Consider the following 15,000-nt stretch of genomic DNA (forward strand, 5'->3'; position numbering starts at 1 on the left):
ACTCTGAATCTCTCTCCACTCTGCGTGAACCAGACACTCCGGCGTAGTGCTTTGGGAGCGCAACACGCCATGGATTAAACTCTGAGCAACGCGTTCTATTTTATCCGGTTCTTCCATAAAGAGGTCGTGTGTGTTGTGTGGGCTTGTTTTCAGCCAGAATTGCTGGTGGCTCCTTCCTGAACGCACAGGTGAGAAAACGATGCTTTTATTTAGGATGTTTATTGATCTTATAGTTTGGCCCACTGTTACTCCTGTTACTCTTCTGCAGGCCAAGATGAGTTCATGTACCGGAGTAGGCCTGGTATCTGTACAGTAGCCAATGACCCAAATCATTAAAAGGTTCCAAGATTTATATTCGTTTCTACTACAAGTCACCCGATGTATAAACTACTACGATTTTTTTTCTTGGATCCCAAAGTTAATCAAAGTTGTTTTTTAATCGTTAATATTAAGTCTAGATTATCTGACGCTGCTATTGTCTACACTTTAGGGCTCAGAACGTTCGACCTCATGCTGGGTTCAGTTAGCGGCTTAATATAAACATTTATTTATCCACGTCCAACCATCTGTGTTATCGTCTGGCTATGCATGTTACTTAATGATACGATTTGGTCTACATGCAGGTTCATATTGGTTTGGATCCTCGGCAGGCATGATTCAAAGGAAGGAGGTGGTGCTGTCGGTCCTGGGCGAGCTCCAGGAAGCTACCGAGAGCTCTGGCCTGGACGCCCTGACAAGGGTGGCAATTGAAGTGGAGCAGGTCCTTGCACAGTTCCAGCTCCCGAGCAAGCCCTGTCAGGATTTCCCGGAGTGGACAGGTATCGACGAAATGGCCCATAGCCTGTTTCCAGCGGACGCGCCCTCTGGTCTCCTTCCCCTGAACTGTAAAGGGGAAGGCAACCTCCTGTTTGATGCAGCCAGTATGCTGTTGGTTGGAAGCACCCGCCTAAGTTTGGAGCTACAGGTTAGAATTAATGGTTTCGCTATTCTTGATTCCAGCAGTCCTACTATTCATCAAAAGACTGATTTGTTTCCTTTTTTTTTTTTTTTTTTTTTTTTTTACTATTTGAACAATATCATTTATGCTTGACAAAAAATGTATCTTAAAAAAACACCTGAGGAAATGTTTTGTTTTACATATGCCACATGCATTTGTATTGGTTCAAACAAATTGTATCTAAGTAAAAAATAAATAAATGATGGTTTGCTGTCTCTGTGAAGAAAAAACTAAGTAGCAATGATCTCTGTTTCTCTTTTGTGGCTCATCAAGAAATAACGTGGTCATTGATTTGACACTTAAGAAGTGTATTGACTTCAGTTCTAATTTTACTGCTAATGTGACTGCCTCCAGGTTAGGACCGTGCTGGAGATGCTGCTGTGGAAGAGGTACTACCTGTGTGGGATGATCGACTCCAAGATCATGCTCCAAGCAGCCCGCTTCAGCCTATGTGCGGAGGAATCCGAGGATATGCTCAACCTGCCTGTAGCTGTCCTAGAAGCCATCTTTGACGCAGATGTGAAGGCGTCCTGCTTTGCGGGCTCATATGCCAACATGTGGCATGTCTACGCCTTGTCTTCGGTGCTCCACTCCAACATCTACTCCATCTATCCCATGTTCAACCCAAAGATCCGCCCATATTTCAACAGACTCATACGTCCCCGGACCTGCCACAACAATCTGAAGCCGGATACCCTCCACATAATGTGGTCAGGTATGCTACAGTCCGGCACAGTCTTCAAACCCAACAATTTTGTGGCGTTGGTCAAAACGAGTGACCTTAAGTTTGGGCCGTACGGGTTCTCCGCACGACAGAACCGTGGGCTACCGAACCAGGATTCTCCAGTGTCCTACACCAACCTAAAGGACAAGAAGGACATCGCCAAGAGGACCCTCCATCGCTGGACGAAGCAGACCGAGGAGCATTGCCAAAAGTCGACAGCCAGGTACAAGGCCAAACACTTCCTGCAGGCCTCCTATCTGGAGGGAAAGCTCAGCCCTCTACACCAGTTCAAAGAGATCTTCCCAGAGATCTCAAGGTCCACCTATTACAACTGGAAGCACGAACTACTGATGGGCTCCGGGGGTACCTACTCGGCGACATCCTCCGCCGGTGAGGTTAGCCCCGAGAGCACGGAGCAGGAAACCTGGTCCTCGCCGGAGGCAAAGCAAGAAGAGCCAGACCACCATGAGAGTGTGGCCACCATGTTTGGTCTGAACCTTGGGAAGCTGGATGGAGAGCGGGCCCAAAATGTGGCCCATATGCAGGAGGCCAAACGCTGTCTGCAAAACTGCATTGCCATGAACACTTCCCTCCCGTTCCGGTTCTTCAAAAGAAATTTCCCTGGGATATCACGATCCACCTACTACAACTGGAGGAGAGAAGCCATACTGTTCCATCGGGGCTACAAGACAGGTGTCGGTAGCAGTGAGGAGGGCTCCGATGCAGACAAAAGCCAGAGTCCAAAAAGCTTCCTGCCCCATCCTGCCCATGCCGACCCCAACCAACTCGCGGTCCCAAGAGTGAAAATTTGTCGAAGAAATCACAAAGTATTCACGTTTGCATACATGAGCAAGAAACAGCTCAGAGATGCCGCAAAGACCCACGTACAGAAGTCCAAATGGTCCCTAGCTAAGTTCAAGCTTAAGTACCCATCCATGTCTCCATGCTTCTTCTGGCGGTGGCGCAACAGTCCAGGCTCCAACAAGAAAAAGAAGAAGGCCAGCCCCACCGTGATGCCTATACCCGAGGGCCTTGGAAGCATCCCTGCAGAGATGGAGGATGAGCTGTTGCAGCGGAGATTACATTACCAAAGTATGCCCTCCTCTGACCCAAGCCCAAATGCGTTGGAAGATGGCACCCAGACATCCCTTGATGTCCCTTTCCCAAGATACCCTCTACCAAACCCTCTAGCCAACCCTGTTCCCAGCCAGACGCAAATCACCGACCAAATGTTTGTGATGGATGTCGTGGCCCTGGCAAACTTCAAGGCTAAGGCCAAGCTGTTCCTGCAGCAGCGGTTTGAAGAGAAGGCTTTCCCTACGTTCAAAGAGTTCAGATCCTACTTCCCCTTCACACCGCGCTCTACCTACTACATGTGGAAGAGAGCCCTGCATCACGGCGTGTCACTCGTTCATGGATAAATGCTAAATATACACTTGTTTTTATTTTTTTCATGTTTTCACACACAGGCCTTTGCGATACCGTTTGTCACCTTTTTAATACTTTAAAGCATCCCCAGCTGGGCAATGCTAAGGGAAATGCCTGTTGCGTGCCCTGATCTGTCCATCCCCAAACACGTCATCACTACCTCATGGACTGCACCTGTGTGAATGGAGGGTTGCATGTCTCTCCTTCTGCCCTGCCTGACACCCTACAGGCAATAGGCAGTTCAAAGTCACTTTTAAAAGGCTTTTTGTTTAAAGTTGTTGTTATTTTCCTTTTGGGGGAGGGAAGGAAACCCATTCATTCCATTTGAGCCAGAAGCCCTTTATTTCCAATTTTGTAAAATAGCTTTGTTTCAAATGTTGGTGTAGTTTGCTTTTTATTTTTTACTCACTAAATGGTATGCCTTATGTGTAGACGCTAACTTGACTCCACAAAACAATCTGTGCATTACATTTTTTTACAGGGTTTATTGTGTTCACAGGGTGACTTTTTTTTTTATACTGTGCAATACTTAATGTACACATCAGGAATTCACTTGGTGAAAAAATATGTTTACGGGGGTTCAAGAGGTTTGGCTGTTGATGGATTGTCTCTTGTTTTTGTTTTTTCCAAACCTTTTTGTTATTGCCATGCCTGGTGGTGAATTTAGTATACGAGTAACTGTATTTGCATTAAGTACGTATGTCACATATTGAATCTGACTTGATCAAAATTGTCTCATTTAACCAGCACCTTTCAGTTACAAGTGATGCTTTAAAAATCCTAGTTTCTTTATTTGTAACTGACCAAAATGCCTTTTGTACAATACCTATTTCAAGAAATCGCATTAAGCTATGAAAACTCATTATGATGAGTCGCTTTAGGAACTTGCACAGAACCCTTAGTTTACATTTGTGCCTGTATATTTATTTCCTCACTCGTTGTTCATCTGACTTATGTGACAGCTCGTATTATGTTCAATGACTATCGGCACAAAATTTGTACTGATGTTAGATTATCAATAAACCACCATCACACCTATTCAGCTTTTCTGCCCATTTCTCTTTATGTTCTGGAGAACTAGGTCTCGCCATTGCTTTCTCAATGTTTCCAATGTATCCTGCTGTTTAAAAAATAAATACAAATGGGGGCGGCTTTAGCAAGATCCATGTCAAATAAATAATTGTAGTCTTAACTCGTCACGGTTTAAAAGAATGAACAAATGCACAGCAACTCTTGGAAGCTGAATGTCGTAATTGTCTTCTGTAAGCCTTTCAATCAAGGTGCTCTGCTTCACAATCTGCGCTCTGCGACTAAAAGGGGGGTTGCATTACACCACTCCAAGGCCATTCTATTCTAGGTGTTTCTTCTTTTTTCGTCTCCTCAGCTTGGAGCAGGCATTGTGGTTATGCTAACGATGGTAACGGCTGAGAGCGAGAGATGTATTGAAGACGTGAGGGGGTTGGGAGGGTTAATTGTATGCGTAGAGATTGAGGTGTTTGAGGTGATAAGGCCAGGCACAGCCATGACGGGGGTAGAGAGTGGGAGTTTGTGTGTGTGTGTAGAGTGAGAGGAGCAGCCAGTTTCTCTCCCGGGCGGGTTGGGTCAGAAGTATTGAGCATTATGTTTCAGGTCACCTTTTATAGGTGAAACAACTTCAGGCACTGACGTGAGAACTCAGAAATGTAACATCCCTTAAGACACTCCCCATCCCACAAAGAAAGAATCCAAAAAATGATATGTAGCTCCTATGCATATGAACTGAATGTACATGAGAAATGGACATCACATTTCTGCTGATACTTGAAAAAGCAGAGGGTTTACCTAGGGATACTACGGTGTGTGTTTGTATGTGTTTGCGTTTCTTTGTGTGTGTGTGTGTGTAGTGGAGAGGAGATGGGGGTTGGGTAAAACACGGACTGGTGAGATAGTATTGGTAACTAATGAAAGGGTTGGATTCCCACTCTCATAACATTCCCCATATCCATATGTTCTTCAAATTTGTGTTAATGTTTGTCTTTTACCCGGCCAGAAATGTGAAATTTTCTGGAGTCTCTAAGTCAGAATTTTCTGTGAAAATATCACTAGTAACCCTTTGAATTGGCACAGAACATATATGCATTATGAATCCAGAATCCCATTGCTAAACCTTTTAGCAGGGAGTAAAAGACCATGCGAAGTAAATCATCCAGGAACAAATTAATGTGTACACAAGACTAGCATAAAGACTCACTATACGATGTGGACCCTAAATCACAATTGGTCTATCATTTAAACATTAATCATGTGGGCTCAATATACCTGTTGTAGCCTACGTCACAAAGTCACATCTGCCACCTTTATTTTTTATTTATTTATTCAGATTAGCTTCCACAGCTGAGGTCGCTAATCTTCCTGGGGTCCACATAAAATAAAAAACAATACACTGACATATAAACATACATACAGTACAACAACCTATCAATATCACAAAAGTTAGAAACACTGTATACATCAATTCAAAACATTGTACAAACATCATTAACCTCTCAATAATAATAATTTTAAAAAGTTCAAAGTACGCCTACATCAAGCATAGAGAGTCATTCCTGTTGTGTATTCCCTGAACAACTGTTTTAGTGATTTTTTTAGTCTATATTTACCCTTGACGCTTCTTATGCTAATGGGTAAGGAACTCCACTGACTGACGGCTCTGTAAACGACTGCCTTGTTCAGTTGATTTGTTTTGGGCTGTGGCAGGTCAAATCAGCCTTTTCTGGTCATATAACTGTGCCTTGAGCCTGTCTGAACAAGCTGTTCTGAAAAATAGAAATCGGGTTTCCTATCAACAACAGCGATTTGGGTAAACATTACAAGACTAGATGTTACTTTAGCCTCAACGGTCAACCATGACAGACTGTTGAGCATCTTCACGGCATTAGTTCTAAAAGTGCATTGAAGAGCCAATCTTGCAGCTCTATTTTGAGCCAGCTTGAGTTTCTTTATATGTTTTTTAGCGGCGCTGGACCACACAACCGTACAGTAGGCCTACCTTAAGTTAGAGAAAACTAGAGCCTGAATCACCTGATACCTGACTGAAGGTGTCACATAGTAAGAGCATTTTCTAGTCATAGCAATACCCTGTCCCATTTTTACAGCAATTGAATCAATATGGTCAGCCCATAACAATGGATCATCTATTATAATGCCAGGTAATTTAATTTCATAATTCCACCTTCATTTTGGGAGCACAGCAGCATCGGAAGGTTAGTGTGTTATTGTGTGTTAAGTTATTGTGTTGATAGTAAAGTGTTTTTTTGTGAGTGTAGTAATTCATAGTTTAAGTCATCATCATTGTTGGGAGCCGTTATTGGAAACTGACTCAGCATTTGTCTCACGATAGGTGGCAAAACAATGTTTCCATTAGCCTAATCACAGTATGTTTGTTTACATTAATTTAGGATTTTACAGCAGACCTGCTACAACTATTTGATATCCTCTCGGAAGGGCTGTGTGTCTCCAACAAGGACTCCCATGATATTGACAAAAATACTGCCTGCGGAGACAAGGCCGGGTTTGAAGGCAGCATAGACGTATCTTTCGTTGGTCGAGATATCCCTGTGCTCCGACAAGAAGAAGAGCAATGGCCAGCATCAGACCCTTGTTTGTGTAAAAAGGTGAGCTGTGTTTAATTTTTCAACCGTAGCAGTTATTTGTTCTCGAATGAAACAGAAAAATAAATACATAAAGAAGCAGTTAGTCCGAATGACCAACAGGGGGCGACATCATGACGCGACGTATCGTATTGGAAGTTCGTCTCAATCCTTCCTTTACAATTAGGAAGTAAATACCCCAGAGGAGGATTCTGCATGCTAGACATCACAGCAGCAGGATGTACACTTTTTCATCATGTTGTTTCTATTTTGGGAATATCTGCCTTGATGTCATTATTTAGGTTGACTCGTGTCGTGTGGCATACGAGACGAGTGCCTGGTTAAACACACAGCAGGATGTGTCCAAAACGGAGGCACACACACACACACACACACACACACACACACACACACACACACACACACACACACACACACACACACACACACACACACATACACACACACACACACACACACACACACACACACACACACACACACACACACACACACACATATCGTGAGCCCTCTGGAGATCAGGATTGACCATCTGACTTTGAACTAGCGGATCCCATAAAGAAAGACATACTGTCTGCCTGGTCTTCTGTTTCCAGTTCTTTCTGTCCCTTGTCTTCATGTGTGTCTCATTTAGCCGGTTATAAGGCCTATATCGCCCACGGCTGGTGGGCCACTTTCTCTTTCGGTTTTAATAAGATGCTTAATAAATATTGTCTTGACCAAAATGCATACGTGTTCATTGTTGAATATATAAAACTGTCTATTTGTCTTATCTGTGTATTTGGGGAACCTGGTTTATAGCAACATTACATACAAATCTACTTTCGGTGATTATAGCATCTTTAAGGTTGCGTTGTCGACCTCACTATCATAACAGTGCAACTCCTCCATTGGTTCTTTGGAAGTAGCGAGGAAATAATGAGGCTTGGCAGGTACTCCAACTTCCAAAGACTTGCATATTGCCTTTAGCTCCAAAAGACTCAGCGATAATGCCCAGGTCTCATCAGAGCTGCCAAACACGTATATCAGTAAATAAAAAGGACACATGGGACTCGCCCTGCCGGAATATTTCTGCCAATTAGGCTACCCGCCACTCAGAGTAATTCTCAGAAGTAGCCTACTGATTCGTTTAAAATAGGTCTACTGAGGACGACAGCGTTTTCGAAAGTGATTTATGCCACAACCATTTATTTCACACGATTTAGAATGCATAATGTATAGTTATTTTCTCCTTTTGTATGAACAATGTGACCAGAGATTAACTGGAATAATATTTTATTATTACTGATTCAAGTACTCAGACACGACCGGCAATAGCGTCATACAGTTAATTGGATGCAATGTATGCCTTAGCCACTAGGTGGCAGTAACGTGCTTTATATAATATGAAGACGGCTTCAATCTGTTTTTTCACTTATTGCACTTGCACATGCACATTCTGATCACACACAGATAAGTTGAGACAAAATCAATCAGTGGTTTCAGTACTCACGGTCTCTAGAACATTTGTGTTCGTGATAACTTCGCTAATATCAAAAATACAAACTTGAGAAAGGCAAAAACACATCTGAACAAATCAGATCCAGCCAGGGCTTCAATTTTAGTGAATGTTGTGAGAGCAAGCATGCTGGTCCTCATAATTCATGGTCAATTGGGTTTGGTGAGCAGGTCCACCCAACGCGCCTACTGCAGTCTCCATACAGCGTCAACATAGGGAAATTTACTTCCCCCTGTTGACACCACTCGGAACTATAACCTACGTTGAAAAAATAAAAAATATTATAGGCCTTTGTTGAAACCATTTTGTTATTGTTCTGCAAACATATTGATTCCTCAGTGATTCTGAACAAACACAATATCCGGATTTCAAATAAGATAAACACCAAACAAACTTTGTATGAAACCAAATTGACCACGTCCTATTTCTAAGGTGTTTGTTGCATTGTACTAAAATACACTTCACGTCTGTTTTAGCAAGTCAGCATATCTGATCACTCACTAGATATGATTCTGTGCACATATCACACACGCAAGCACACACACACACACACACACACACACACACACACACACACACACACACAAACACACACACACATACACACACACACACACACACACACACACACACACACACTGGAGCCAGTCATCAGAGACCTGCATCGACAGCTAAATCGACAAGCTCTGTTTCCCAGTTATTTTCTGCTTTCGTCAGTTTCTGCTTTGTTTGCCCACTTGATCTTCAAATTTCTCGGTTGGTTTTCGGAAACAACGTACGGGGATGAAGGAAATGGTGATGGGGCTTAGATGTTGGATAAATAAAGGCACAGAGGGTCAATCTAAGTACGAAGATCCTTTAATCTTCCTTCTCTTGGGTCTTCCTGTTTTGAACTTTATTGACGACGCAAAACTGTTTCATATCCTTGGTGGGTTCATCTTAATAATACATGAATAAAAATATCGGTGAGTGTGTCTGTGTCTGTTTCTGTTTCTGGTTGTATGTCTATCTATTTATTCATCCATCTAAAAATACACATTAATGCAAACGCAGAAACCCAATGCTACAGAGGCACAAAGGCGACCGTGTCCTTGTTGTGATAAGACTCTGTGAGGGTGGTTGTATTGCACAGCTTGTGTATGTAAAGATGAGATGCAGCAAGATAAATGATAAAATTACTGTAGAGCTTACCCTGATTTCAAGTCTTTAGTGATCCTGTTGCTTTGGTCGTAGCAGTACCTTTGAGTACAATCAATAGGTACTGTATATATCAGGAAGTAGCTCAGAAATAACATTTTATATGGCCAATACTCCAATCATTTGTCCAATTATAAAACCTACCTTGTTTTTAATAAGACAACATTGGGCAGTAAGTTTCGGCCCCGCGAGTTTAACCCTCAGTTATGACAATACATTATATTATAATTGTTGGCAACAGCTTAATATGGCTTGCATGCACGGCTGTGATTATAAACAGTAATTGTTAACCATGGAGCCATTGCAGTGGTAGAACTGCAGAACTGTGGAGACAATAAGAACTTATTGCTGAAATTGGTTCCAGCAGAAACAAGTGGCACAAAGTGAAAAGCTGTGATCCATTTTGAAAAAGGCGGATGACACTGTCATTGTTATTATTATTATCTCAGAAGATGTAAAACCCCTGCGTTGTATTTTTCAGAGGCCAATCGAAAGCTGAAATCACTTTAGTGACTTTGTGGATGAGAATACTGAACTACTTCATGGAAAGATTAGTGACACTAGAGAATACTGGCAGACAACATAAGCTCTCGCAGAGATACACACCATTATTCAGTTGCCTATGCACACCTCAATCACAGCATGAACTTAAACTTTACCTTTAAGATCTGCTGCACCTCAGGGTCAGCACTCAGAAGAGACTACAGGACAGGAGAGGAGAGGGAAGAGGGATGAGGGATGAGAAGATTAAAGAAGAAGAAGAGAGGATAATTGAGGAGAAGAGAAAGGAAGACAAGCTAGCAGAGGAGAGAAAATGAAAAGAGCTGAGAAAGGGGGGAAATAGGAAAGGATCGAAGAGGAGGAGGGAGAAGAAATGAAAAGAGAGAGGGCCACCCATCACAAACAGTTTATGCATCTGCGCTATAGAGAAGCCATTATTGACTGTACCTGTCACTGTCCATGTCACAAAAAGAGTGATGAGACTTGAGCATATTGAGCTGTAGCTAATCAATCTCCTCCTGCCAATATAAATATATATATACATAAAAATACTTTTTGTATCAACTTTTTCCAAGTGCTTTTGGTCCATCATCTCAACCCTTCCCAGTACGGGAGCAAACGATTTTTGTAGTCGTGTGGTACTTTCTCTTAGGTCTTAATCATTTAGATTCCAGATAATTATCAATATAATAATGTACAATCTAATATCCCTGTCTGCAGATCACAAGACGTGACACTATAGCACGCAGGCCAAGGCCTCTATTGTGTTGAACTTGGTTAGCCTGCCTCGCGTCGATATGAGCCATGGAAGATAGGGTTTAAAAGCCTTCAAACAGATACATAACATCAGAGTTAGCTCACAAGCTAGCTGTGCATTGCCAGTAGGTGATGGACTGTGTGTATGGTGGGCATAGATCAGGGACCACCACACACACTCACACATAGACACACAACCTACACCATGAGAAATGATTAGCCCTGTCAGCTCCAATCCTGTGTGGTGTTCTTCACGGGAAGGTGAAGAAGTCCCAAACGTCTGTCTCATTGCGTTCCCTCCTCTGCCACACAAACACACACACACACACACACACACACACACACACACACACACACACACACACACACCTATCACTTTGGAAGAGTCAGCTGACTCTTGATACTCTATTCTTTCTCTTTCTCTCTCGCCCTGGCCCAAAGAAAGAGAATACTGTTTGCATATCGCTGAGTGGTGGATTCATGTGGAATAAGGAAAAAGGCTAAAAGAGAGAGAGAGGTAGAGAGGGAGAAAGAGAGAGAGAGAGAGAGAGAGAGAGAGAGAGAGAGAGAAAGATCCTGGCATTGTTTCCATCATCATGCATAGGCAATGTGTCTTTGATGGAGGGGAAGTCTAACTATGTGGAAGAGAGACAGATGCTGAGCATGTCGACACCTCAAATACTGAAATGTCTGCATTGGATTAGAGAAACACATTCTGGCTGAGCACATAAAACAGACAACCTTGCAGAGAGGAATGTTATCAGTATTCATTGTTCACGTGAATATGTGCTGCTGAGGAAAGTGTGTTTCTATTTGGTTGTGTGTGCGTGTGTGTGTGTGTGTGTGTGTGTGTCTGTGTGTGGCATATACTAACTCACTATACTTCACATGGAAATCCAAACATGAAGGTGGATTAAAAGGGGAATGCATACACAGAGAGAACCCAGTAAATAATTGTATACAATTATCATACATATATCTGTATATGTCCTTATTCAAACGATAATGTCTAACCCACTTCAACTAACAAATACAGATCCATGGCAATCCATCTATTCTACAAATCAATCTTCACGTGGGAATGAAACGCACCCTTTGAGGGACAGTTGGGGTCGGTTTCATTTTATTTATTCATCAGGCTACATTTTTTCCATTGCCTGGAAGTTAAACATAATTTCACCTGCTGGGACTTAAGTGGACAGGAGCTGTAAGCTATCAGCCGCGCGTATTGACCGCCGTATCGCTCTTTATAAGCGTCGGGACAGGCCGACTCAATCTCAATAACGCCTGCCTCGACACAGACGAGCGGCGTTAAATTTTACTTACTGTGGAATGTAAGATGACAAGGAGGTGGAATCCCTGTGTGCGATGGAGCCACCGCTGGCTTTTTATCTTACCTCCTGATCTAGTGTCTCTCTCTCTCTCTCTCCCTCCATTCCTATTTATCTCTTCCAGACTCTCTCTCTCTCTCTCTCTCTCTCTCTCTCTCTCTCTCTCTCTCTCTCTCTCTCTCTCTCTCACACACACACACACACACACTGCAACGCGCTGTGGGTTTATGGGATTTTAATCAACTCACTTTACCACTGCAGGCTCTTCAATGCCCAAGGTGAAAGAAAACCAATTGAAGGCATCACAGCAGTGCCTCCATAAGCAAAGTTATCACTTCTGTACAATTAAAACAACACAGCAGGAGAAACCACTCGCAGAAACGGTCAAGAATCAATAGGCTAGGCGTAGAATACAGATATCAAACGTTTATTCCCTTCATCTACAGCAAACCCAATTATTGAGCATTGCAGCTTTTAAATTACCTTAACTAATTCCTAACCCTTCAAAAGTATTTCATCTTATCCAGACAGATATCCTCAAAAAAGAGCTTTTGCCTTTAATGTATTTTTCTTCTTGTGGGCAAATAGAATGCCAAGTGTTGACAAACAACATTTCTTTTCATCTTCGTATTTCCTCGATTTTGTTTTGTGTGTTTGTCTGTGTCTGAGTCTGTGTGCGTGTGTGTGATTTTGTTTACCAGGCAGTCGTCGGATTTTACTTGTGTTGTACGCACGCACAGACCTCGTCATCGTCACCCGAACACCGCGGTACGGAGAGAGAACAACACGTCGCTGCCTGTGATGCATCCAGTATCACACGCCTGGGGGGTTAGCAATTAGAGCTGTCGCTGTTGCTAAAAAGTGTTTGTTTGTTGGGGGGGGGGGTGTCTAAAAATAATTCGTTTTTTCTCGGAAAAGACTTCCAACTTCAAAGCCTATCAGGGTAACACAGAGTGTACACAAAAACCCTGCCGAGTTGAACTCAGTAGCATCTCCACGTCGTACTGGAGATGGAGGGAGGAGGAGGGGGCTGGGTGTTACAGTGAGACTCTTGTCCAAAAGGCTCGTTTTAGTTGGCTCGTTTTGTGCGGGAAATCAATCCTGCTTATGTAAATTGCCCTGGGACAAATGGGTAACATTTCCCCCCAGAATGTTATTTTAATGGCGCCTATTTGTTCACCACGTGTGGTTTGTTGTTGCAATCAAAACCCACCCTAGAGTGACATCACACATGGGCGTGTCCACCAAAAGGTATGATGGATGGACGAGCCTATAGCAGCCCACCCAGTGGACCGAATCCACTGGCCGACCTATCCATCATGCAGGTTTCTGATGGTACTCTCTGTTGACCGTGTTTGGAACAGATTGGCAAGGGACAAAAATGGCTTGTTTTCTTAGCAAAATCATCCCAATGAAATTGCATCCCAGACAAGCAATATCCAACATGTTTTTCTATGGCAGATCACCACCACCTCTTTTTAAATAGAGAGCCCTGATGGCCCCCAAAGCAAACTAAAAACCTGGAGGCTACAATCTGTATTCACGTTGGCCCGACCGTCGCGTAGTTCTGCTGCTCTATGTCGTCAATGCTAATGCATACCGTAACTTCCCCAACAGAGCGGTCTCTTGAAATTCCCACTGAAAGATTGAGCCAAAAAAGGCTTCTGATATGGCGTTTGTATATGCTCCAACGCTTTCAACATCAGAGGTGTAACGCGAAAGCAAAACGCAGCTGTTAAGCAGATTCACTGAAGGGAAGATGCATGCAAATGCTCATCCGCTACACGCAGAATTGTCTGATCTCAAGATACCATTCGCCAATACCATTCTTTCCTTACCTTAAAATTATGTTTGAACTTATTTTAACTTGAACTTACTAGGCCAAACCATTGGTTCAGCCTAGTGAAGAGGTGATGTTAAGTTTACCCATTTTAGGGTTGAATAAAATACATTTTTCTGAGAACGAACAATCCTACAGTTTAACGATCAATCATCCGCTTCACCACCGACTGGCAGAACGATGAAACATTATTACTCTCCACTTTTTCCCATTCTACACCAAAGGCTTACATTTGTCTGTCCATTGTTATTGATCCATCATTGCGCTCTTTTCAGCCACTTGAACAGGTTGGTTAACCCTTAATGCACCACCTGTACCAGCACAGTATAAGGCGTCCCTCAGTCTCAATCTGGGAGAGTACGAGTTTTTGTGGCCACGCCTCCATTTTAAACGGACAGAATGACTTTCCCTCACTGCTACGGTTCTGAGGGCAAGTGGAGCCCCAAACGCACGCCACAGAGAACATAGACACAGAGTGTAATTAATCAGACAAACAAGGAATAACCTAAGGACAGCAAAAACAGAGTCACAGGCGAGGAACAAAGGAACGCTGGGGAATAACAAACACCAAGATATAGTTATAATCTCTATAAATCTGGGCCCTAGCTTCCTCGAGGTGAAGACAACGTGCTGAAGAGGATCGACTGAAGAACCGCGGTTGATGTAGCGCAGACATGTGGAGGTAGATTGCAGACAGGTGTGTACACAGAGGGAGGTGACTGAATAATATCATTCATGTCATTTAGGTCAGGAGGCCACGCCTACCACACGCGCATGCTTCACGCACACACACAGATCGAGAAGTGGAGGGTGTCAACATCACAAAATAATAGGATACAAAGTCACAAGGTTGACATTGAGGTCAGAAGGGACAAATGCCCTTGCTAATCGTATATTATGTAGCACACACAGCAAGTGTGTGCCTAAACTATGATTTGATGATTTTGGGGGAAACTTTCGGGAAGTCTTTTCTTTCAACATTTCACAGTCCTTGATTTGTAGATATCCTTACGCGATAATAAAGTTTTCCCCGAGAAGAATCCACGTAATGCGAAGCATGTTCTCCGAGTTCTTCCCC

General features: G+C 43.0%; 1 protein-coding gene across 1 annotated transcript; it reads left to right on the plus strand.

Annotated features, from left to right (window-relative positions):
* Positions 1-652: 652 nt before the first annotated feature.
* vrtn (vertebrae development associated) lies at positions 653-3,142 on the plus strand (the record flags this gene model as incomplete). The annotated part of the gene is made up of 2 exons (XM_079754016.1): positions 653-964; positions 1,352-3,142. 2 exons carry the CDS (start codon positions 653-655, stop codon positions 3,140-3,142), a joined length of 2,103 nt encoding a protein of 700 aa, XP_079610142.1.
* Positions 3,143-15,000: the final 11,858 nt, after the last annotated feature.

Source organism: Pollachius pollachius (genome assembly GCF_949987615.1).
Source record: "Pollachius pollachius genome assembly, chromosome: 16".
In the NCBI taxonomy this organism is placed as follows: Eukaryota; Metazoa; Chordata; class Actinopteri; order Gadiformes; family Gadidae; genus Pollachius; species Pollachius pollachius.